The following is a 26,891-nucleotide window of genomic DNA, read 5'->3' on the forward strand; positions in this document are numbered from 1 at the left end:
CAGAAGTTTCAGAAAGTGGTGGTGTTGTATGAGGCCTTTACATCACTTGTTTTCTGTATTAATGAACATACGGAGAATTAGCAAAAGATGCTTCATCAGAAGTGATAAAAAGGCCAAAGAGAAAATTAGAATTAGACTTGCTATACAACGAAGGTCAGGGTAAGATAGTTTTAAAGTAATCAAGGCCTGACAAAATTACTATCTTGGATCATTTTCTACCATGTTGATAAAAGGTAATTAAGAAAAATACCTCCTAGAAGGGAGAAAAACTCTGTGAGACTGGTGCACTTGAAATGGGAGGGATGGATAATCACCATCACAGAATTTCTGAAGAGCTGTAGCAAATACTTCAAATAAATCTATGAAGTTTTAAGCATGTACCATCTGGCTGGAGAATTAAACATGATATATGTATATTTAAGTAAATATCAAAAATGATGTAAGCAAGTACAGTCTATTGATTGGACTTGAACAGCATGCAAAGCTTTAGAACAAATTTTGGAAAGAAAGATTAATTCAAGATACAAAGTACATGAAAAATGGGATAGAAAGCACGGTGTTTTTCCAGGAGTAGGTCATGGCTGATAACCTAAATATTTCTTTTGTTACCAGTACATGTAGTCATAGCTATTATTTAGGTTGCTCAGATAGCAATAACATTGAAGCTTGGGCTGTGTCACAGTCAGAGAGCTGTGCAGTGAACATGGAGTGGGTTCTGCAGGATCTCCACATGGTGTGAGATGGCATATTGTAGACTATGGAATGGTTCTTGATTATGAAGTGTCTTTTTTGGCCAATTTTAATATATAGGAAATAATGTTGAAAGAAAATCCTGCATTAAGTCACAAAGAAGTCAACATAAAGCGTAAAACAGCTGAAATTCCTTGGATACAGCTTTATCTCTCTTTTCTTCTGAGTTAGTTTAATGGTACAGTGCCTATCACATGAGTGCAAACTGCTTCTTACCGAAAACGTCCTCACCTGAAGTAAAACTCCAGTGGGGGTAATTGCATCTCAAGGTCAGTGAAGGCAGAAGCTAACATTTTACTTTTTCTACTACAGATATTTGGCTTACCTGTACTTGTCTCACTTGAAATATGACATCCAGCCTGCTTGCTACTTTATAAACAAGGAGCCTCTAATATATAAAGTAGCTATAGCACACCTTAAATAGTTTGTGATGGCTATTTTAAGAATATTTCAATTTTTACCAGCCATCAGCTATGGGAAAAGCCAAACATTCCTTGCAGTCAAGCCTACTAGTTCCTAGCCTGACCTAGTACTGTATGGATTGGCGTTCCATGGATTGTCATACACGTCCTGCAGATGCAAAACAAGAAAATAGCTGTTGTTCCCAAAACATTTGGAGTCTTAATATAAGGAGGCAGGAGCACAGTAAGTCAATTTTTCTCAAAGCCTAATAGGCAGTGGCTTTAACATGTCAGCAGATGGAATTTGTGACATTTTTCGCTGTCATGGCAATTGTTCATTTTAAGGAGAGATTTGAAAGAGGAAATGAAATAGTTTTGTAGATGTTTGCAGGGAGCTTCCCTAATGCTCAAAACTCAGCGTGAGGGAGTACAGAAAGGTGTTTAAAAATGGGATATATTGGCAATAGAGGATCATCCCTGGAGATGAGAAACGATCAGGGATGTGAGCTGCCCTTCTGATAAATGAAGAGTAAAGACATACAAAGCAAAACCAAGCAACTGATGTTTGATGTGACTGAAATGAAGAACACAAAGGAGAGATATAGAGTGGATGGGACATGACAGATTATTAAATTTAGTGGCTATAGCAGGGTAAGTCTGTATTTGTTAAGGCCTGAGAAAAGGTGGTGGTAATAACTGAAGTGTGAGGGGTAAGAACCTGATTGCTAGTTTGAGTGTGTGAGCTGTATTAACCACTTAGATAACAGGCACTACTATAAGAGACTATGGAGGCTTCTCTGTGTATACCCTTTTCCTTTTTATTTTCTTTAATGAATGTATTTTTTTTTCATGTGTGGCCAGTATATATTGCTTTGCCTTCTCTCCCCTATCAGGAGAGAAAATGCATCTTTTCCAAACAAGGAATTTGATTATAAAATAGCCAACACAAACTCTAGTTTGCTTTGGCTATTTAAATATTCAAATTTTAATAGCTGGATGGTGGATTAACCATCCAGGGATTGACAGAGTTTATGCAGAGAACACAGCCCAGTCGCTACTCCTGTTATCTGTTTCCAGAGGTTTTTCCTGCTTTTCTTTGAGCGACCCTATCATTTCAGTCATTTGCCTCAGCTCTCAAACATATCAGTAACACATATAGGTATTATTGTCATTGTGTTTTTTTACCTGGCAAATATTATCCCAAGATTGAGTGCTAAAGATCACCCTATGCTTGACTGTGAGCAAGATTTGTCCCTGCCAAATTTTTGTTTGAGACACACCTGCATTTATAAGTTTATCTCCAGGAGATTTAAATATGTATCACCCATTTTCATTAGTTTACTTGAGACAAATAATACGCCAGTTTGAGTGTAACTGATATTATTATGCTTCTGAACTATAGTGTGTGTACGTTAAAGTATATCCACATATGGAGATAAGAAGTACCATATCCAGATACTCCTACATTTAAAGTTGTATAACATTTTCCACTGTAAGAATGTCAGTTACTTACAATTTTCCCTAAATTTAGCTATTCAGATTGAAAATGTGAAAATGTGTAAACTTGATTTTTACTTATTACTTTTAAAATTAAAAATAGAATTCACTTAATGTTTCCAAAGCAAGATCAGAGTATATTATGTTGCAGGTCATTGTTTTGAAGGACAAAGGATAGAATGGAGTAATAACTAATATCTACTACAAGCCATCAGATGACAGTAGGGAGCATGTAGCCAGGCCTTTAGGTGCCTGTACATTCCATTCAGGGAAAATACTACATTTTAAGCACTGATTTAATGAGGCTGAATGTTTCCTCTGTGTGTGTCACTGGTCCGTGCTCTTTCCTGATACCACCTCCAGCTTTTCTGTTGGTACTTCGAAGAAGAGGTTGAAGACTGGGGACAGTCAAAATAATAATCAGAATACTTGAAATGTGCTTACAATGAGTACCTCTCACTGTCCTCCAAGTTGCTCTTGGCTTCATTTTATTCCTGCGTCCTACTTCGTGAACCGAAGGTTGATGGCAGAAGCCTGTTCAGCCTTCCTGGAGAAATGTTTAACAAGATACTGGGGCTGGTAACTGCACTTAGGCAAATGCAGACTGGTTGAAAACTTTTGGTAGGGAGGAGACAAGGGTGGTGGGTGGATCAAGGTACAGGAGTTGAAGATGGATTCCACATCACTGAAAATATTTTGATTGAGCTTGGGTGCATTTCTGAAAACTGTTTTAGCTCAAGCCCATGTATTGAGTTTTAAGTAGTAATTAGTTCAGACTGGAGTTTTGCAGGTGACTAGACTAGATAACCAGAGTCTCTTTGGCCCATTAGATGTAGGAGTGTTATTCTTCTCATATTAAAATTCACAGTCATTTCACTAAGAAGCTCTCATACATTTGTGATTCGAGCCATGAAGGTAGAAATGTTGTTCCAGTAAGAGGGATACATTTTTCTGAAAATACATCCATATTTGGATGCTTTATAACTCTCTAAAAAATCCAAGGGTTTTTTTCAGTTGTGGAAGTTTTCAAATAAATTCTTCAAGAACTGCATATATTGCAAGCAGGACTTTCCAGCTTTACAGGAGCTGTGGGATGCTATAAATTGGGCATCACTATTGAAAACATGGTCACCTTTTTTCCTCTGTTGTGCCTTCTTTCTTTTTCCCACTGCATGTGGAAGTAGAAGTGAGTAAAAAAGGTTCTGGCAGAGACAGTAGCTAAGTTATTGAAAGATTATTATTATTAAAATTTTCTCTTCAGTTGCACCATGTTATTCTGTAGTAATATCAGCATTTTTTGAAATCTTTCACATTTGCAAATGTAAACATGTGACCTGTGCACTGTACTGTAAATATTCTCCACCCCCCTTTTATTAAAAACATAAGAGTAAGATAAAGGAAGAAAACACTAACAAAACCCACTTATTCTGATGTGTGGAGGCATCTGCTTAGGGTCACCCAATAACTGTAATTCTCCATCAGTATTGGTTTGTTTTGTCAGCAATATTGCTTTCTCATGCAGCCCTCCTGGGTGGGGACTGTCTCTCTGTTATATACGCAGACTAGAACAAAGATCTACTGATTCCTGTCTAGGTACTGCCATCATATAAACAATCACAATGACTGTTGTTGCCTGTTGGTCATATTTTTGCGATAGCTATTTTAGTTGGCAGTTAAACTCATAAGGCTACATAGGCAGTGCACCACTGATATACTTGTGGTTTTAGCTGATATTGCTCTTGTGATGTTGCTTCACCTGAAAGGAGAGAGTACTGCTTTTACCTGGAAATGATTCCATCTTAAAAGTTTGTTACGTGATGACTGGCCAAATTATGCAGTCACTGTCCATCAGGAGATAAATAAAAGAGACAGTCACAGACTGTTGAATGAGGATAAACAAATGTTGCAGTGGGGAATGACTTCCACTGAACTTTTGTCCTGTGATTTTGCTTTTTTTTGTATTTTTTTGTTTATCACCGTGCAATAATAAAAGGACGGCAGTATGGTTAACATAGTGGTCAGTGTTCCTGCAGGAAGCACAAAAACAGAAATTAAACCAAGAAAACAGTTTTCATCTTTATATTTTTAATAGTAATCATGTTACCGTTGCATGTTACAAGAACAGAACATATCAGACTTCGTCCTTAGTGTGTTGTCCTAGTCTTTGGATAGGTACGTCCCAGTGAGATCGGTCCTTAGGCCGTCAATCTGGTCTAATAACGCAGTGTGGATTTCATCCCCCAAACTAAACCCTTTATTGCAAACTAAAGATTCCCAGTTTTGAGATATAAATATGGGGATGAAATGACCAAAAAGAGCCCTAGGTAGAGCTGCTGCCGCAGAATTCTCAGGAGTCCTTGTGACTCCAAGTCAGACCGAAAGCTTCTGTGAGCTCAACGGGAGACTTTGCCCTTCGTGTCAGCAGGTAATGAGCCAGGCCCAGAAAGTCTCACCTGTCTCACGCAGTCCCCTTCCCGCTCACTGGGAAGGCGCAGGCACTGTATGCAGGGTGCATACTGTGCCTGTGTGCAGGGATTGGCCCATTTGCTGTTGATGCATTTGTTAGAGTTGAACAACTTTGTTGTTCACCCTTCATGCTAATACCATCAAAGTGCATTGCAAGGGAGTTAAGGACAGATGCTGGAAAAAGATTTCTGAATACACAGTATTTAGAAATTGAATTTCATTCTTTTTTTTGCCTTTACAGATCTCTCCCTCCCTCTATGAATGTGACTCTCAGGAGGAATGCAATGAGCACACTTCCACGCACGTCCCTTGGAAAACTCTGTGTATCCTCAGGTTGCCCGGCAGCTCTTGGGAGTCAGAGGGGCTAGAAATGGAATGATTCCAGACGACTCCAGAATGGGTAGAAATCAGTCTGTCAGCAGTGTCTGAGACATCTCAAGCAACTTCTGTGAGCTTTGAATCAGACCCTTTTTGAATTAGAAATCAACAGGCTACATAGTGCAGATGTAGTGCATGAATGAAGGAAAAATTTAAAAGTGAAGGGAACTCTCAGACCAAATATTTTCTTCTAGTTTTTCCTGTGGCCTGATACTGCTAAGAAAAAAAGTCTAAACTCTTTGGCTAAAGAAAGCCCACAATGGATTGTGCTGTACATATAGTATTCAAGGATACACCTTCTTTTTATTTGAGCTGAGTTATTAAGTAAACAGAAAGCAAACGGGAGCCAGAGTTGTGCAAAGCTGTATCCAGACAGGAGGCTGCAGAGGCAGAATATATGGCAGAGGTACTTTTTCTTCTTTTTTCTATTTCTCTTAGAATATTTGTATGGTTTTTCTTCTTCTTCTGGGCATTTTGATAGTAAATGAAAACATTTGTATTCTCTATTTGTCTTTTAAAAGTTACTGTGTTCTAGCTTTAGATTTTGTGATGGCAAAGGCAATTGACTTCCTAACAGATTTCTTCAGAAGCAGAAATATTTGTATAGTTGTTACCGTTCTGTTGGCTTTTTTAAATTGCCTTAATTGCAGTGAAAAGAAAATCATAAATATACAAAATTATAGCTAAATATCTACTGAATAATTCCTGTAACCTCAGAACTATTGTCTGTAAATATCAGTATAAAGCAGATACAGGAATTAGATACAATGCTAAATATTTTGTAGATAATATTTAAAGAATTTAAAGAAAACGTATAAGGAAGAAATGCTGATGTTGTTTATAGATTATTTTAAGCTTCACTGGATATTACATTCCATGTTTTCTGTATTTTTTTTCTCTCTGCTTTATTTAAAAACAGGGCAAGATCTTATTTAATGTCTTCAGTTTGTTCTTTGACTTTTTTTTTTTACAGGCAGTATAGCTGCAAATCCTTAGAAAATCCTCTTAAGGAAAAAAAATTTGTTGTCTTTTCAGACTTCTCAATTTTTTTTTTTTAGCTACCAATGGGGTGTCGTAAATCCATTTTTGTACTAGTACAACAACTCTTCTGATTCTTGAAAACACGCAGAGAATACAAAAATGCCCACAAATTTTCTCTTTCACTGTCAATTTATTATTGAGGTTATTTCCGGAATACTCTGTCCTTTTTCGTTCTTAACTTGCAAATTCCTGAAGCTGCTTTGGAAATCCTTCCGCAATAAATCTTCTAAAATTTTGAACACCTCTGCTTATAAAATGGGTTCTACTACAATGTTTCAGAAGTCTTAAGTTGCCTTTGTTTTTCATTGCTTGCAGCGTTTGAATGAGGGTTACCAAGCCTTATTGAGAATACAAATAAATTACTAGCTTGTATTTCTGTTTCTTTTATTCAGCTTTGATCTTTTTGACGATGTTAGCCTTTTGAAAGATACTGGTAGTTCTAAATATGAAACAAGCAGAAAACTGAAATGAAGGATCGCCCTTGTTTATTCCTCCGGTTTCACTTATGCTAGGAGTGCTTCATTAGTTAGAAATTCTGGTAAACTGTATTGGCAAATTCTCTGAGAAAGCACATAAGTGTAAAGCAGAGCTATACTTTATATGCTTAATCATCCCTCTTTTCTGTGGATGAAGCAAGAGATACTTGTAGAAATGTTTAACTGTGTATGCAAAGTGCTTCTGCCATTTTCCTCCCTCGCTCGTACAAACATTCATCAGGTATCTGCTGTGGTGAGTGAGCTCCAAGACACCACTGTGCCTGTATATGGATAGTCATATTTGTACAGCCCCTGTTATGGGGGTACAATGTGATAGTGTCCTATTTCTCAAACAGCTGTAAAAGGTCCATCAAAAGCCATATTTGCGTGTATCACCATATTCAGACTTAAATATGATCTGTGAAAAATCAGAGAAGAGTTGATAAATTACAAAGTGATACACTTACAACTATTTTTACAACTGTGATTATTATTGGGAAAGAGAAATAATACATGCTTGTTTACCTCCTTTTCTTTTTTGGCTTTATGTAGTTAAACTTTTCCAAGGCTTGATTATCTTTCCTAAATCCAGATGCTATCATTGCCTTTTTTTGGAGTTGTAGAAGTTGTTAGAAAGCTGTGATATATCTTAATAATTACTTAGTTTTAGATACTGTTGCTACTAGTATCGAACCCTGTGAGTACAGGGCACCTTTCCGAGTTGGGATTGAAAGGCGGCTTGTCCATCCAGGTCAAGTTAGGTGCACATCATAGGAGAACGGAGGCAACATCTGCGTCTGATGGAAGTGCTGGAATTAGGGGCTGGTGCAGCCGATGGTATTTGGGCTGCCTGGTCTTATGCCCCACGGATGTGCCAACCACCCCAACATCCCTCCAGCTCGCAGCCAGGGTAAGGCATAGACGGGGTATCAGCGGTTCCGGAAGACTGAGCAAACTTACTGTCTATGTGAAGAATTTTACTCTGCTTTGAGCCAAAGGTTGATGGCATGCCTGATCTATTAGGCTAAGGTCAGGCAGTAGGCTGCCAACCACTTGGCCCCTGCTGTCTCGCTAGAGGCCAGAGGACCTCACAAGGCCCATGCCCTGCTACAACACCCGGAATGCACAGATGCTGGCTCGGGGGGACCACTGGATAGGTCTCCCCTGACCATATCGCTCGAACAGCCGACGGGGCTGACAAGCAAAGCCGTTCCCACCCAATAGACGGCAAGCCGTGTCATGTCCGGCTAATGGTTGGATAACCTGTTTCCCCAGACAAGTCAGAGCCAAGGTCGGTGACGGTCGTCGGGACCGCCACCATGCCCGTTTATTTGACAAATAGCCACTGGGCCAGAGGCTTGGGAGGGGGGACTGGGATGCTTTTTTGAAGGCCATTTGAGTCCCCCCTTTACTGCCAAAGATCAAAAGGATTCTTCGACAGGGTGGAGGCAACTACTAGTCGCCACCATCACACCTGGAATGGCTGTGCCCTTAGTTCCCCTGGTAGGGGTATCCGGTGGGACCACGAGGAGGTGTTGCAGCCGATTCAAGCCTGGTTAGTAACTAAGAAAGTCATAGTTACTCCTGGTTTAAATTAACTTTTCTCATCTAGTAGAATTGTATTTGCTTCCTTATTATAAAACAATTCCACAATGTCGCAAAATTGCTATCTCGCATCTGAAAATACATTGGCCTCTTTTATTGCTGAAGGAACAGAACTTTTTCCTCATGATAGCCACTGCTTCATGTGCTGGACCTTGGACTTCGGGACTTTTAAGTTTGTTTATATCAAACTTATACTTGTTACATGTGCAAGTGAGGGAATTTGCTGAGTTTCTGTATGAGCCTTACTTGAAGCTCTGGCCCTGTTTCCTGTAGGTACTAACACTTTCTGGCTGCAGGGCCTCCAGGACTGTTGTTGTTCCAAGCTCATGGCCTGGCAGTTCAAAACATTTTCCTGGGCTCTTAGTCCTCCCTTTTCTGAAGTACCTTCTCCATGCCTGGTATTATTAGTATTTTTTGGCTCATATTCCACTTCAGTATCAAATATGAGCAGTAGGATCCCAGTGACTCAGAAAGTTCAGTAGATGATTGCTGAGTTTGCACCAAGACCTTGGTTTTTGTGCAGTTCGTTGCCTGATACTGATTAAATGCCTGAGCTCATGGCCTTCCTTCCTGCCACTGCCAGGTGGATTAGACTCCTATGGCCATTGGCCCTAAAACTGTGCATGACCTGCGCACTCTCAGAATTCAGTGGAATCAAATCATTAAAGAAGCTTGCTTCCCACAGCGTTATCTTGCTAAGGTGTCAGGGTCATCCCTCTGAACTCTTATCCCTTCTTGTCTATTCTGAGATATTCAAAGCCTAAAGAAAGATACCATTGTATCTATCTGAGTCCACTGCACATGTCAACCCTTTTTCCTGCCTTGGGAGGGCTTTATGGCTTCAGCTCACCATGTGATAATATAACTGGGACTTCCTGCTTACCCAGATCAAAAGACCTGCATTAGGATCTAAAGCGGAGCTGAGCATTGTGGCTGGGCAAGCTGAATGACCCGATCCCTAGAGGCGCTGGGATTAGAACCAGCTCCTGAGGCACCCAGGTTTGTCTATGGTGAAAGCAGCTGTATTTGAGAGTATCAGGAGAAGACAGCGCAGCTAGTAGTGGAGGCTGAGGGTGGCTCAAGCAGACAATGACAGTAAAAAATATTTGAAGGAAATGATACTGTTTATATACACGACAATATAGACTTTAAGGAGAATATTTATAAGGCTTAGGGATGGCTTAAGCTTTGAGATTTAGGACTTGGGCAGTAGGCTCCTGATTTTCTAGGAGAAAGGTAGGCACTAAAAAAATGTGGGTGTTGGCAAAATAAGATAGCAACTGAAAGGAAACTTTTCAAGGTATTGGCACTTACTTGTGGTGTTGAGGCGCTGAAATCTCTTGGTGGGTTTAAACAGGTGTGGTTAGTTGAAAGGTCTGCACTCAGGCAGGAAGAAAGACAGGCTGCCTTTAGAAGTAAGGGTATTCCTTGGCTTTATAAAGTTTTTGAACTCAAATAGAATAAACTGTTTTATTTTAGTTGTTCATTTGAACAACTTCTTTCTCAGCCTTTTTCGAAGTGACATACCTAGCCCTCTAAAGCTTTTATTCAACAAGGTCTGTGAAGTATACATGGAGAAAAATTATATGATAATGAATTTATGAAAACAGTATTTCTGTTGTATGACTCCTGCAGTAATACCTATTAGGTAAGCCCAAGCCTCATGCTAGATTGTGTATTACTCTGATTTTAAAAGGTGTAACTCACAGAAACAGATCGTTTTGTGTATTTCAGACAAATGCAGAGTTCAAAAGAAATTCAGAAGGTCAAGACACAGTATTAAATAGATTTTTCCTGGTTCAACTATTTTGTAAAATGTGATAATATAACTTTTCTGGAAGGTTTAAACTGTTTTAATAAGGAGGCCATATTTTTTTGTACGAAATTACCTGAACATGTCTGGATGAATTGCAGAGGTCATATGGGTAATGACTAACGCTGGTATTTTGCTGGCAATGGAGTCACATGTCCTAGGAACTCATGTAATGAATCAGTGCAACAAACATCCCTTTATAAGATTTTCTTTCTGATGATCATCCATATGATACTATTATTTTGCCGGGAATGTCTATACATGGGCAGAGTTAGATCTTTGGTATAAAGAAAGCAAAAGCAATTTAATCTTTTCTGCCCAGTGAGGATATATTTTTTTAAATTCATATGAACTTGATATTTGATTAATACAAAGAACAAGCACATGAAGAAAATACCTCTAAGAGATGAAGCAGCCTGATTCTGCAGCCTTCTAACAGTGTATGTCTCCATGTTTTCTGCCCACATCTCACTTCACTCAATTTAGTGCTCTTCCGTGTTTCATCATAACAAGTGCCCCCTGAGGCAAATGAGCTCCATGTCTTATTAGTGGTTTGCAGTAACTCACCAGAAAGGCATGCTTGAATTGATAGGAGCACCTCTCTTAACAGACTCCATTAGGAATCCACAGAAAAGAGTTGGGCACACTTCAGACATTTGGAAATGCAGTGTGCAACCACCAAATCTCAGATACAGCAGTCTCTGGACATTAGAAGATAGCAGCGCTCTGGCCACAACCCCCCACATTTCTTAAGAGAGCTAAAAGGACATGGTATAGAAAAAATAGAGGTGGCATCATGCCAATCTAGGCAATGGTAAGCCCCATAGTGGCTTTACTGATTCTCTGAGTCACTGTGTTGAAACCGCAACCTGGCTTGGTACAATTTAGCATGAAAACTTTGAAAAAATTATGTTCTCTAGAGACATAAGATGGATATTCTAAATTATACAACAGGATGAACCACAGACTTAAAATTATGAGGCTGGAAATGACCTCAAGAGGTCATCTTATGCATTCTGAAGCTCCAAGAAGGGATCAGCCATACCTAGGAAATGAAAAAGTATTTCAGTATCTTTATTGTTTGTAAGATCTTCCTAATACATAACATAAACTCTCTTGCTGCTGTTTAAGCCCATTACCTCCTATCCACTACAGATAAGACAATGTAGTCCCTACCTTTTTACGGGTAGCTTTTATGTAGATGATTATTTTCATGTCTTCACTTGGCCTTTTCTTCTGTAGACTGACTAACCTCAATTCTTTCAGTATTTATTTCTTGTTTTTCCAGACGTCTGACCATTTTCCATGCTCTTCTCTGGACTCCCTCCACTTGGTCTACCTTCTCCCTGAACTGTTTTGCTGGCAAAAGGATACAATGCTGCTGGTCACTCTGCTAGCCCAAAATATAATGGGAGGCTTCCTTAATATATCTTACAAGCAAAATTGTTTATCTCTATAATATGCAGTTTGTTTTTTTGTAGCAGTGTAATATTACTCATGTATAGCTTGTGACTGACTACTATCCCTATTATCCCTTTTTGACAGAATGGCTGCCTAATTGGTCATTGCCAATCCTGCATAGAACTGTACACTTGTAAACACAAGTGCAGTGCACCCTTGTTTCTCCTACAGACCATGTCTCTTATTTGTCAAGAGCATTCTGAATTTAACATATCATCCAATGTGTTTAATGCTTGTCTAGGCTTATAGTTGTCTATAAGCTTGAAGGACCATTCCTTTATCCAAGTCACTAATGAAAATGTACCTAGTCCAGAACAGACCCAGCTAGAATCTCACTGATTAGATTTTTTTTGAGTTTGACAATGAATGATTATAATCTAATCTAAAAGACTGTTTTCCCCAGCTAGTTTTGTGGTCTCCCTAAAGTAATTTCACTTTGTTTCTTAATTTACTAATGAAAATGTTGTAAGTCAGTCAATAGCATTACTAATGTTAAGACATATTACATGACCCGCTTCTTCTCTATTTGTGAGACCTGTTGTCATGTTGCAAAAACTATATTGCTTTATATTCTTGGCATGTTGTCTATCACCTTTTTAACTTATCTTTGAGCTGTTATGAACAATTTTTTGTGTTATTTATTCCAGTATTTTTCCAGGATTGGTCTCTTCTTCATTTCTTGACTTTTTAAAGATGAGCATTGTGTTCACCTCTCCACAGTTTTATGAAAGATGCATGAGATTCCAGGAGTTTTCAGAGAGGAAACTAACAGCTCTGTACTCCCTTCAGGCTGTTCTCAAGGTGTCCTCCATGCAATTCCTCAGGCCCAGCCTTCATTACTGGTAGGATTTATTTCACCTAATTTTAACCATCTATGTAACAGCCATCTATATCTGCCCCATTGCAGTCAGGGGAGACTCAGTACAGTACATGACCAATAAAAGAGCTATTCTGGAGACCTGCTATAGGTGCATACTTCAGGATGAGGTGAATTGCAGTCCTACCAAATTATTCTCAGACCTGTTCTTTCCCTATTTTAGTTGAATTTCTTCTTCCTGATTTTAGTTATGTTAGCTGTGTGATCACAGATCACCCTTTTAGTGAAGAGTAAAGCAAAATGTACCTTAGCTTTCTGCATGTGATCTGTCACTAGGTTTTTCTTTTCTTTATAGATTGTTTTCTTGCTATCCTTTATGTCCATTGCTTTTTGCAGTTAAATTTGTACTTTATCCTTTCTGATTTTGTTTCAGCATCTTTTGGTATTCTTTCATACTTGCCCTTAGCAATTTGACCCAGTTTCCACTTTCTGTACGTTTTCTTCTTTTGTTTCAGGTCATTGAAGACCTTGTTACTTAGCCAAGTTGGTCTCTGACCATACTTCCTATCCTCCTACTGTGTGGGATTGTTTGTGCTTGTACCCTAAACATCATTTCTTTAAGAAACTGCCAACTCTACTAAATTCCTTCTGCCTTAGCCACGTTTCCCATGAGAACTTACCTACCAGTTCCCAGGGTTTATTGGATTCTGCTTGTACAGAGTCCATTGGGTTTGCTTTGCAAAGCAACCCCCCTCTTGTACCTCATCTAAAATCAATATACATTATCACATCACAGTCACTCTCACCCAGATTACCTTTATCCTCATATTCCCAACCATCCTCCCTCTCGGTTGCTTAACAGGCAGCTTCTTGGCAGGCTGCTGTTGAAGCACTTGGCAGGCTCTGAGAGCTGCTGTAGACCATACGCAGGTAGTGGTTAAATGCTGCTCTTTATACCCAGAGACAGACACAGAACACTGCTCTGTAATGTGCAACTGGAGATGCTCACCTAAATGTTCATAGGGAAACACTTACATCTTTAGCTGGGCACTTAATCAAAGTGAAGACAGAAATAAATCCTACGTATGCAGAGTGTTTCAGATGCTCCTCTGGGAAGGCATCTGTGTGGTTGCAGAAACACTTTGCCCAGCCTTGAAGTCCAGGTAAGGAGAAGACAAAGCCTCTCCCCGCTTCCTCTGCAAACCCAGGCATAAAATGAAATGTTTCTTTGGCCTGCTTTTTCTTTCTCTGGATCTTTATTTTCTGCTTACCACCATTCAGAGAAGTGGGAAATCTTCACTGAGGTTGTTTGACTGGTGAGTAAAATTGGATTCTCAGTGGCTTTTCGTGTTATCATGACTTCCATAGTGTAGTCAAATCTTAACAAAGGGAGATTTCTCTGTCACAGGGTTGCTTTTTTTCATTTATATATTTAGAAATTGCCATTGAATCTCTCAAGAAATAAGCTGGAACAGTAATAATATTTAGTTTTGGAACTCACATCACGAGGAAGTGAATTTGCAGAGTATTTATTTTTGGAATTTTATTTTTCATTCCTTTAGCACGCCTAATTAAGAACATAGATATTTAACTTACAGCTAAAAGTTGATGCTCTAATGACTCTGGTATCTGAAATGAGGAGACAGAAGCTTTCATTCATTTCTGGCACTGCATAAGGGTACATTTTTATAGGTAAACCTGATAGGCATCTTGGTTCTCATTTCAAAACCGTTTGCAACTGCATAGGATTTTGTCAAATTTCAAGTGTTTAAGCAGAAATTTTCCATGCTAGATACCTGCCTCAGGATATTTTCTTAGAAAAACTTTTGGCAAAAATAGTTTATATGCTTTTACACAGAGTGCTTTGGAAACTGTGCTCCCTTTCCTTATGCTGAACAGTTCTGGTGACCTTTCCTCTGAGAAGCTCAGGTGCTTTGCAGGCTTTGGAAAAAGCATTTGAAAATGAGATCAAGGGGTTTCCTCCTGCATATTCTCAATGAAATCTCTGTGGGACTGAAGTGGCCTGGAGAAGGAAACCACCCATTTTAAATAAGGAGGGAGGCATGAGCCAGACTTTTTCGGGAAGTTGTTAGGGATCACTGGCAAAATGGATTCAAATAATGAAACTGACTGGAAGCAACTGACCTGATGAGTAATGTGAAAATCGATGTGGCAGGGAAAGGAAGGAAAATGTCAGCACAGTTTGGAAGATACTAACATCACTAGCAGACCCAGAGTGCAGAGCTTGGGCTTAACTCAGTACAGAGCTCAGAAGTGAGAAGCAGTGGGGCTGTGTGGGAGGTTTTAAGAGGAAGGAGAGTCAGGTCTGATGAGCTGGGCTCAGAAGTGTAATTAATGCAGGGGGCTCTGAGACTGAATGAGGAACCAAAGGGAGGAGTTTGGGAGTGGGAGCTGTTGAAGACCTGGCTCATGCCTGGGGAATACCAAACACCAGGATCAGGGTGAGATCTGATGGGCATCTGGGAAGCTGGAAAACAGGATTTGCTGGGCAAACTGCCTGGGAATGGAATGAGCATGGCTTTTGGAGGTGAGATGAGGATTTGCTGGAGGTTGGGGTAAAAGCCTGAGGAGTGGAAGCAGGCACGAGGAAAGAGGGGGGGTCACAGCTGGGAGGGGGCAAAGGGGAAGCATGATGCCACCTGAAGGCATTTTGGGGGAGCTCTTAAGCATTTGTTTTTTAAAGAAACAGGTTATTAAGCACTCAGTTTCACACATTCAGTTTACCGGAAGGACATGTTCTTGAGAATCTCTAGGGTTGTGCAGTAGGATCCCCTCTATCTGCACCAGAATAGGGAAGAGGGAAGGTGCACAATGAATCAGATGAATAGTTTTAGGATGAGAGTTTGAGTTCTTTCTCGGCCACAATATTCCCACATGGTGTGGGGCACCCACCTTCTCCAAGGTTCTCATTGACTGTGCATTCTCTATTTTCTGGGTACCTGAGCAGGCTCTGGAATCAGACTTGCAGAACTTTTGAGCATTCATATCTGTAACTGAATCAAATCTATTTTGAATTTACAGAGTATACCATAATGTTAAGTAGTCTGAAATATCATATCTTAGGCATCTCAATCCTGAAACCAAAAGTCAATAGATATTTCATCTTACGCTCTCTGTGCTTCAGCTCATACATAACTTTAATGCTACTGTTTCCTAACTTTTGAATACTTGATATTGCATGTGCCATAAGTGTATAATGTAAAAGCATGTTTCATAAAAATGAAGACTAAAATGTAATCCTTCTGCTGAACAGTTTGTCCTGGGACACAGAGGAGACCAATAAGGAGAGGAAAAATAGACCTAGGTTGGTATAGAAAGAGGGAGGAATGCATACATTTTTGTCAATAAGTATCAGGCTATTTCAGGAGAAGTTTATTTCTGTAAAAGAGCAGGCACAAAAATCACTAGTGTAAGGATGAGGCAGAAGGAGTCTTGGGAGGAATAAAAAAATAAAAACTTAGAGGGAATGAGAGTAGAGTTTTGGATGACATAGTGTTGAGCCCTGAAGCAAAGGTGAAAAGCTAGGCTAGAATGAGATAGAAGAAGCTGGAGAAGATGGGAGCAAAAAGGAAAATAATTTTAGTGAGGGTACTTTATACACACTGGAGTATAAAAATAGGGAGGGAGATCATGACTGTCATGAACTATGTCAGAGATTTTACTGGTGGAGAGAGCACAAGAAGGATATAACTAGGTGAACAGCAGTCTGGAGGCTGTGTACCAAGCAACAGGGACTGTTAAATAAAGTTCTGAGTGTTCTATTCAGTGCGTAATGGCAGGAATGAATGAATCCAATTTACACAGTGAGGTGAAAAGTAGGAAGGGAGAGAGAGGATCTATAACTGAGGCAATGTGGATAGACCTGAATGGCAAGCAAGACATCACTATTGTCAACAGTAACTGAGAAAAGAGGAATTTGGGAGGGGAATGTAAGACACACAAGAAGCCAGAGCCCTATTTATCAATGTAAGAAGAAAAGCAGAGGGATTTTAAGAGGGCTAGTTTCCCATAAAATAAGCCTGAGGTGAGGTTGTTCATTGCCACAGTAGTAAGTGTGCATCATGTTCTAAGATCTTCTACCCTCTTTTCTTCCTTTCTTCCTCCTTTTCAGGTTTCCTGGGCTCATCTAGATTCCCTAAAAGAAAGAGTGGTGGAGGCTTGCTCTCCCATGACTGGTTCTGCAGTGGTTTAAATGGCAGTTGACACGAGTGGGATTTTGAATTTAGAGTTTAGATAAGAAGGCCCTGCATCCCATTACCTGTAGATTAAGAGCTAGATTTTTGTCTATGGGCACAATCAAGAAGGAAGTAAGTGGCCAAAGATCAGCTTGGCTTTCCAACCAGGGGGTTGTTTTGCATCAGTCAATGAAAATCTGAGCTTTCTAAATGTACTTTCTTTGCTATAGTGCACATTTACCCATTCACCACTGCAGGACTGTACTAATGCCAGGTATTCTGGGACTCTAGAAGGAATAATTGCATGAGACCTGCACCTGTTAGTATGCTCCTACCTAAAGGAAATTCCCCAGTGATGAGGCTAAACCAGCCTTAGAGCTAGGAAAAATAGAGGATTCTCTGCCCAGCCTTGTTTTCACTCCCATCCACAAAGCAGTCTGCATGCTACAGCCTCTGGTTCCTGTGGCTCACATGTCCCGGACAAGCAGGGCTTGTGAGCTTTTCTCTTTGTTGACAGTTTTTTAATTCTCACTTCAAATCTCTGAGGTTTTCTTATCAATGCACACTTGGAAAGTGAATTGCCTCCTCTCCCATCCCTTTCTCTCCCCTTTCCCTGACTATAGCATGCATTAACTCCTCTCCTCCCCCTTTGAATCCCAACTGGCTCAAACACTTAGGTGCATAAGGTAACTAAAGCAAAGAGGATTTTGTTCTCATATATCTGTCAGGGCCCTGAGGGCACTAATAGGCCTTAATGGCCCTGACCAGCCCCACCTGGGGCCTCCCTCACACCCTTCTTCCCCCGCCACCCCCAATAGACCAGGAGCCTCATTTAAGCTCAACCTGGGGCCTTCAGTCCCTGCCTGAGCTATGGTGTAGGATGGCTGGTCTCCAGCTCAGATATAAATATGCCTGTACCTGGCCATGGGACCCACTGCTCTGGCTCCCAACCTGTGGACTGAACTCTTGGCTTGACCTTGGCTCTGCTCCACCACCATAATCTTGCCTGATGATCTGGACTGTTGTTTGAACCTGGCTACTGCACTCAGGCCTGCCCTTCTTCCCTTGCTGGGAGCAGTGGGATGGAGCCCTGCCTGGTGAGGGCCATAGTATTGCCCTCAGCTCATGGCTCCCTGGCCCTTTGGGAGCAGCTGGCCCTCACTGCTTCTGCACGCTCTCCAGTGGAAGTGGTCACACTTACAAAACCAAAAACTTGGGACTGTTATGGCTGCAGCTACAGGGAGGAAAACATGCCTCAGCATTGGAAGAGACCAGTCAGATTCCACAGTAATGGATGGGGTCTAGAGTGTGATCAGACTGCATTCAGTCTCATTACTTTTAAAAAGTCTGTGGTAATTAATTGGATTGTTTTGCATATATCCTTTATATGCAAGATCATCTCAGTATGTACTCTTTTTCTTGAATTTATTTTTCTCCATCTTTACTTGAGTGAATTATATGTAGTATCTTTTCTGCTCCCAGTTTCAGCCTCCCTTTCCCACAGCATTGCTTGAGCAGGTTACATGAAGGGGTCCTGTTCCCATCACCCTGGCTCCTTTGCTCTTCCTTAGGTTACAGCTCCCTGCCTCTCCTGGAGTTCTTCCATCAGGCTCCATCCTGCCTTTTTCTGTGTCCTTTTTCTTCTCCTTGCTTTGGTTCTTTTCATCCTCAAATTGGCTCTTCCTTTCTCTCGCCCTTTTGCATGCTGGTTGGTAATAGTTCTAGCACACTGGCAGCCTGGCTAGTGTCATTTTTTTTCTGCTGGCATCCCAGAAAAGGATTTTAAAGAGTGGTTTTTTTATTATTTTTTTTAACGTGAAAAATGCAAAAGCTGTGTAGATGTTTTAAAAGCTTTTTTTCTGAAGGAGAGAAGCACCACAGGAGCAAGTATGAGCTATTTGGAAATTTAGTAGTGGGGGGTAGTGGTAGGACTGATCAGAAGGGAAAGTTGAGCTTTTAATACTGCCTGAAGTGACAGATAAAGAAAAGCCTTGGAAGGCAAGACTGGCAGCTAACACGGGCTGCAATGGAGAAGGTACAGTAGCCAGAGGACAGGTATAAAGAAGTGATGCAATGAGGATGACGAGCAGTTTCATGATAGCAGCAAGGAAGGTAACTTTGCAACTGCTGAAGCCTGAAAGAAACCTAATGCAGTAATGGAGGTCTGAGGTGACCACAGTCTGGATAAGAGGTGTAGCTGAGCGACTGTGTTGGAAATTGTGACTTGTGCCTGCCTCACTGCTGTGAAGCGTGTCCTTCTGTAAGGAAACCCCTGTCAGTCTCTCTCAGCATCCCCTGGTCTAAGCCGTATGTTGTCCCCTCACTGAGCTTGTACTCATTTTTGTGTAAAAACTTTCAGCCCCCCCCCCTTTCTTCTGCAAATGAGATACTGTCAGAATCTGGCTCTTGTCAAGAAAACGACAGAGATCGGATTGTCCTTCTTGCAAGGAGCCCTTGGCTGTCTGCAGCCTGCTGGATGTTCCTAATCTGCTAATGATTTTCCATGTTGTGGAGCAGAGCAGCCTGTCTGCTCAGACTCTCGCTCCCTCCTGTTCACAGTGAGCAGTGCTGGAACAGGTGGAGCTGTTGGTTTGGGTGAACAGCCTCTTTTAAAGGGGGGATTCACCCTCTTAGGACACCATAATCAGATTTTCTTCCTGCAAAGCTTGTTTCTCCTGCTGCTTTTTTATTCTGGTGGTTCATGTGGGACTGCTACGTGTCATCCCCTCCTCATATGCTGTGTACTCATGTACATACAGGTATGTGTGTATTTGCAGTTGTCTTTTTGAAGGTATTCACAGAACTTAAGTAGAGAATGTGACACAATCACTGAGAATGTTATCTATTTTCAGAAGTTTTCTCTGCCTTCCACTGAGCTACCCTACTGGTATGTTTTCTGCCTCAGGCGTCAAGTGTATCAGAAACACACACAAGTGTTGTTACCATTTCATTCTCTTAATCCGGAAAGTCCTACTTATCATGTGGCTGAGTGCCAGGGATCACCCATATGCTCAGCTGTGACCAAGGTCTGTCTTTACCAAAAATTAGCTGGAGGCACACCTCTGTTTGTAAGTTTATCACCAGGAGACTTTAAATCCTTATCAACCTATTTAGTTAGTTTACTTGGAGCAAATAGTATGCCAGTGTAACTGATATTAATGTGATTTTGAACTACACATATGTGTGTGTATGCACACACATATATATATGTGTGTGTGTATATACACGCGTATGAGTGTGTATGTGTGTTTTTGTACTTGGTAATAGGTGCCATGCATACAGATGTAACATTATGCAACATTTCCAATTATAAGTCTTTTAATTGTTTATAAAAGTAACAAAATATTGTTGTTCAGACTGATTTTTTTTTTTTTTTTAATACTGGTAAACTGCAGATTTTTTCAGTTAGAATGCTTCAGCATTTTCAAGGGAAGGATTAGGGAATATGGTATTATGCATTATTGTTTTAATAGTTCAAGGACAGAATGGGGTATTAGTGATACTTATTACAGGCAACACTAACTAGTCCGTCAGTGCCAGTACATAGTATCTAGGAATAAATCTGCATGGTAGGAGGAAGAATTTCAGTTTGTGTGAGATGTGCTAGATCATATACTCATATGATTTTAACATTAAAATATCCACTAAGATAAGCAGAGTTGAAGATATTAAGCAGTGGCTACGTATGGTGATCTATAATGATGTGATCTGAAGAATAAGCAAAACCCACCAGTGCAGTGTAAGTCTGTATCTAGATTCTGTTTCTCATTAAAAAAAAAAAAAAAAAAAGTCACTACTACAACAAAGCAGACTAATGCCCTACATTCAGTTTCAGTATATTGTCCCCTCCTTTGGGATATGTTGGTGCCAAAGAAGCATTCAGAACTCTGGCTCCTTGTTGTTATTTTTCACTAGAAGACTTTTTTTTTTGAGCCCTGTGGTGCTACCTTTCTGTCCTGCCTGTGGGGGCCCATTCCGCTACCCTTTAGATACAGCTGAACTACACTATTTGTTGAGGAGTTGTGTTAATCAATTTGCCACATCTTGTGTGAGGAATGCCTTGTAGTTATCCAGTCACCTTAAATCACACTTAACTCAAGGCAGGCTGAGGTACAATTCGAATAAAAGTATTTATTCATTGCATCTAAAATAGACTACATAGTTACAAATATCTGTTAAAAAAAAACAACACAAAAATACCCCCCCAAACGTGCCCCCCCCCCAAGAAATAGATGAAAAAGTTTATTTGATCTACTAAGACCGTATATATATCACTAAGGGTTTTTTTTTCTTTCATTTCCTGATTATTTGTTCCCCTTCCGACAAGGTGGCTCTCAATTTCCTTTCTTGCCTATGCTTCAGGTTGCCTTTAAGTGATTCTTGTCATTGGGTCCTTCCATTATACAGAACTTATTGTTGGGAATTCCCATCAGAAAACACCCTCAGAAGCATCCTCAGGACTCCACCTTCAGGTAGCTTCTCCAAATCATCAGTCTGACCCAGTTCACTCCTTGGTGAAGGATGTTAGCTCTTACAGCAAGTATGCACTCTGAAGTCTTCTAAGGGATTCAGAGAAATTTAATCTTTCACCTTGGAGTTTGTTCTATTCCGCCCTTCCCAGCAGACAGTCTGGCCATTCTCCTGAGTTAAAATAAGGATTCTTTTGCTTCCACAAATATGCAAATGTCTTTTTGTTAGGAGAGGAGTTGTCTCCTATATTTGACTGCTTTATAAACAGCTTCTTTACCTCCAGGAGGCAAATCTTTTCTGTTTCCTTCTGGTGTCTCACTGACACGTTTCAGCATGAAATGTCTTACAGTGGACCCTATATTCTATAAAAATCATTTCATTAACAAATATACATGATACAAATATCTAAATAGGATAAATGAATCTAGCTCATTTTCTGGTTCCTGACAGAGACAGCTATGATAGCAATAACCACCCTGAGGTGACTGTTTCAGGGTAAGTAAGTGATGTTTAACCTCTTTCTCCGAAGTATGCTCTAACAAGAAATCCCTGTACAGGATCATTTAATGTCATATGCATTTTAATTGCCACAAGGTGTGAAACTGTGCCTTTGAATACTTCTGGAAAAGAATAAAGGTATCAGTTGATCTCAGACCCAGTGAAATCAACAGTTTCAGACTGACTTCAGCTGGCTTTGAAAAATGCCCTTGATGCATAAGAAGTCAATAGTGAAGGGAGAACTTGACATGCAGTGGAAAAAATGTTAAACAGAAGGGTCAAAGATTAACCCAAATTTTTTCTTGTAGCCTTTATAATGGCCTTATGCAGCCAAGCAGATGCAAAAGTATTGACTGGATAAAGGAGAGTGTGTGTAAAAGCACCGCATTCATTTGAATGAATACTGAAAGAGTTTAATGTAAACACAAGTAGATAGTTAATATGTAATTGTGGAGTTGTACATGTCTGTGTTTACAAGTCAGAAATAGTGAACAGTCATCCCTCTTCGTTTCTAAGGTAGTACCTATGCTGAGAGAGAATTGATTCTTAGTAATGCTGCTAACTATATGAGTTTGAATGAAGATGTCCTGGCAAGAACATGTGGTGTTTAAAAAAAAAAAAACCACCCCTCAGCCCCGAAAGAAAGCAGCTGTGTTGTACAAGTTCATTTTCAGTGGTATAGCTAGTTATGTCTATACTGCTGCCTCATAACACACATGACATCTGTCTCCATAATTTCAGCTTAGGTTTATGTATATCCACACTGCCGGGAGGACCCCAAATGACTTCCTGGTCCTGTTGTGTCTTTGTGAAAATAAAACCAGCAAAGGCGAAGTCACATCCCTGAGAAATCCAGATGATAAAGTTTTTGTTACCAAGGAAGTTCAGGGTGAAAAAACTTACACAAAAAGCAAAACAATGTTGCTTGACTTTTTTGGCAGTGCGGATCTTGTGGGACAAAAATAGAATGTTATGTTCAGAAGCGATTAGATATTTCACTTAATTTTGCTACTTCAGAAAGAATGTGATGAGAAGCTTGCTGATGGAGAGCTTCCTAGTGGGTGCATACAGTAAGATTGCACAGAAGAATTGAGAGCTCTACCTCTAGGCAGCACTAGGGGACAGAACAAGGGAATGCAGAAGAGGGAATATGTTCAGAGTAGCGGCTCTAATCTTTTATCTATGAACACGGGATGTCTCCATTGGCATCATCTCCCCTGCTGCTTCTATATGCTTTCTGCCACAGTGCACCTTTTTTGAACATTTCCTGCAGCCCTGTGTGCTGCAGCAGGAACAGTGGCAGATATGTGCTCCACAGATAGAGAGTAGGAAAATGAATCTGTTGCTTAGTAGGTAGGATTCTCAACAGGAATGTGAAACAGTTTCTGCTGCAGAGAATATTGATTTAGTTTTATGAAGTGGAAAGCTTCAGTGGGAGAGATAAGAATCACATCCTGAATCCATCATAGGCTTGTAAATAGGGCTCTTTCAAATTAAAGAAAACATGTTTGTACTGCCTGATTCCAAACAAGTAAGGCTTTGGGTTTTTTTAAACAGATCTCTATAATCCTAAGTGAGGTTATTATTGTCACACAGGGCAAAGGGGTAGAAGAGTTTACTTGGCAGGACCACCAACTTTAAATGAGGAGGAGGGAGGAGTATTTACTAATGCACAGTTCTTTGTCCTGAGAAAGGAGGAACTTCTGTTCTTGTAATCATTTAAAATGGTCATATTATTTGTTTTGTTTTGTTTAATAGTATAATTACAGTGAGTCTTTTTCACAGTAGAATGTTTCAGTCTTACCAAAGGTTGTATTTCTTAGGGCTTGAAAGGTCTTTCTGCTATCTTAAATTCTGTAGATAATACCATGTCATTTCTGTTGTATCAGTCATACAAAATCTAACCTGTATTATGTTTTCTTGTTGACAGAAAGGCAGATTCGCAGTTTAGAGACCACATCATCCTCCTTCCTGTGAAAATAATATGAACCAGAAGGTGTTAATTTTCCTCCTCCCAAACTTTCTTTTTGGGATATTTCTTTTTGGGTTAGTCTTTAAGAGACAAAGAAACCTATCGGGTAAGTAAAGAATTTACTAGCAGAAAGACTTAAAGGCTTTGAGAACCAGGCCCATCCTTCCGAAATGTGTTGGAAAGTAACTATATAGCCCAAGTGATTAAAAACACTGCTAAGAAATTATTGAAGGCTCTGTCACTGTGATAGCTCTCTTAGCAATGTATGGGAAGAAGAACGCTACAAAAAACATTTGACATTAGACATGTTTGATCATCAGTTTTGGTATGTCGGTAGATAGATTGAAGGTTATGGTTGTCACAGTGAAGAAAAGAATTATGAGTTTCTTTCACACTAATTGTTTAAATTTCTTTGCTGGTCACAGGTTCTTTTCCTGATCCCATTGAAGATTGGCTGGCGATTCAAAATGATCGCAAAAACACACTGGCTTCTGTCTGTCTGGAGAAAAACCTTCTTAAATCAAGAAGTAAATTGGATTTTCATGTTGCAAACCAACTCTTTGTGGAGCACAAACATAAACTAATCTACTGTGAGGTTCCCAAGGTAGGCTGCTCCAACTGGAAGAGAACTATTTTTCTTCTCCAAGCGGACTTGAACATGAAAGCTGCTGAAATTGAGCATGACCACATCCACAAAACCTCGCTGCTCAAGAAGCTGACATCTTACCCTCCTGCCAAACAAGAGGAATTTCTGAATAACTACACTAAAGTGATGTTCACCAGACATCCCTGGGAACGGCTGGTTTCAGCTTACAGAGACAAGCTTCTGCACTCTGAGCCATACTATAGCACCACTGTCGCAAATGAGATTAGGGCCATGTTCAGAAAAAACAAAAATTCTTCTGAAAAAGTGAGTTTCCAAGAGTTTGTCAACTTTATTATAGCAAAACAACCAAATGCTCTAGACATACACTGGAAACCAATGTTTCTGCTCTGTGATCCTTGCAATATTCACTATGATGTTCTGGGCAAGTATGAAACTCTAGGATTAGATTCTGAGCATGTTCTGAAGATCATTGGAGCACCAGACAGCCTGCACTACCCCAGCTTGAAGAGGTATAGCTCGGAGAAACGAACTACTGGTGATATCACCTTGGAGTATTTCAGACAATTGAGCTCAGAACAAATTGAGAAGATCAAAAAATTGTATCAAATGGATTTTTTCTTGTTCAACTATACTATGAAATATGAGGATTATTTTTCCCTGGAAGGTTAATTTAGTTTAAACAAGAGAACCATTTTCATTTGTGCAAAATGGGCTGAACTTATCCCCACAGGTGCTCTATAGATGGGTTGATGACCGCTGCTGAGATTCTACTGGTGTTATGAAACATGACTTTTATTCATCCTAGGCACCTTTATAACAAATCTCTGCAACGGTCTGTTGTACAGTGCTTCATCTATATGATAGGATTTTGTTTCTGTTGATCATTAATGGGATATGTTTATTTCATGAAGATTGTTTATAAATGATAGATTTTGGTCTGTTGATAAGAGGTGGAGAAAGGACAAAGAATGTTATGCTTTTCACAATGGATATTTTATAACATCTTTTTTATATGAGTGATTTTAATTTTTGATTAGAAAAAGACATACAAAACAATAAATAATCTGCTTTAGAGTCAAACCACCCTTTGTCTGTAAGAGCCTCAATCATGAATCCTATAGGAAAACAGCAAATAACTTCAGATGTTTGAAGGAACATTACACAGAACTTAAATCCTCATTATATTCCTCTTTGGTAGTGCTCTTATCACAGCTGACCAACCTCTTCCTTGAGGAAATATAGTTGGCAGTGATCCAACCAGGCTTTCCCCTTTTGTCTCTTCAAAATCTTCTGATGAGCATGTCTTGTTCATGGTACCTTTGCAAACTGTCTTCATTACCTTTGTCAGCATTATGGTCAGATCTAAGAGGGAAACTCTGAAAAATGTCTGTCTTAGAGAAGTAGTTAGAGGTACCTAGACTGTACAATTGGGGTGAGGCAGGATCTGAAATCTTAGTGAAAACGAGACTCTTCTATCTGCTCTCCAGAAGCTCTTGTCAGTCAATCTACTGACTGGCCAGGCATCAGAAGGATGAAAGTGCTTGGGCTTTCCCTGTTTATGCGTGCTGGAAACCAGGAGGACTGGGGACTTAACTGAGTGTGGTGCTTCAGTGGAGGTGTGTAACCTAAGGTAATACATTTGTTCTACCTCTTGCTTTCTCACCTCTCGGGAGGTTATGTGTGCAAATTAATTGCAGAATTATGGTGAGGGGAGCAATGAAGCACTTGGATAATAGTTTGAGTGGTTTCCCCCTTTTTTTTTTTTTAATTTTCTTAGGGTAGCTCTGGTTTTACATCATTGGGGGTCTATAATTGCTCCTTTGTTAAGTATGAGATTTGTCCAGTTTGGGGGGGAAATTTATGGCCTAGTCACACTGAAAATTAATTTGTGACCATGTTAACTGTAGCAGGTTTTAGAAACTATCTACTAATATTAGCATCATCTTTTGGGTGTTTCAGTCTCTCAGAAGCTAACTTGAAAATGTCTCAAATCCCACACTCTCAAATGCAGCTAGTTCCTATCAGCTTTGTCTGCAAATGTACCAAGGCTGGCAGGTTAGTCTTTGATGCAAAGCTGGCTATCATCTTCTCAGTTGCATGAAAAGGACAAGGACAAAATAATTTAGTTACACTGCAGCTACCTAGCTGCACAGCCATTCCTGCCAGCAGCATGGCCAGGGAAGATGGGAAAGGGGACTGGGGGAAAATGGATGGGAGGGGATTTGAGTCATGAGTGTTGGGGGGAGAGTTTCCGGGTAGGGAGGGAATTGAGGGTGGGATGCAGGGGTGGTCAACCTGAGAGGGAAGATGAAGTGATACATTGGTCATCAGCTGGAGACAGAACAGCTGAGACTCTGGGGGCAGGCAGAAGCAGAGGAAGCAGCTCTGTGCATCGCTCCTCAACGGCAGATGGTGCACCAAGCCAGGATTGCCTTTCAGGACA

The 26,891-nt window shown here is 40.1% G+C and overlaps 1 protein-coding gene across 1 annotated transcript; it reads left to right on the top strand.

Moving 5' to 3' along the window:
- Positions 1 to 5,846: 5,846 nt before the first annotated feature.
- On the top strand, positions 5,847 to 25,517 carry LOC106498187 (carbohydrate sulfotransferase 8-like). The gene is made up of 3 exons (XM_013959334.2): positions 5,847 to 5,898; positions 23,800 to 23,947; positions 24,267 to 25,517. The coding sequence occupies exons 2-3, from the start codon at positions 23,854 to 23,856 to the stop codon at positions 25,115 to 25,117; spliced, it is 945 nt and encodes a 314-aa protein (XP_013814788.1). The 5' UTR covers positions 5,847 to 5,898; positions 23,800 to 23,853; the 3' UTR covers positions 25,118 to 25,517.
- The last annotated feature ends 1,374 nt before the right edge of the window (positions 25,518 to 26,891 follow it).

Source organism: Apteryx mantelli, chromosome 4, assembly GCF_036417845.1.
Source record: "Apteryx mantelli isolate bAptMan1 chromosome 4, bAptMan1.hap1, whole genome shotgun sequence".
Lineage (NCBI taxonomy): Eukaryota > Metazoa > Chordata > Aves > Apterygiformes > Apterygidae > Apteryx > Apteryx mantelli.

Excerpts from the sequence above, each read along its gene's own strand:
- LOC106498187 (XM_013959334.2), top strand. The coding sequence starts at position 23,854 with ATGAACCAGAAGGTGTTAATTTTCCTCCTCCCAAACTTTCTTTTTGGG. Across the intron at positions 23,948-24,266 it reads GAGACAAAGAAACCTATCGG|GTTCTTTTCCTGATCCCATT; the intron begins GTAAGTAAAGAA and ends TGCTGGTCACAG.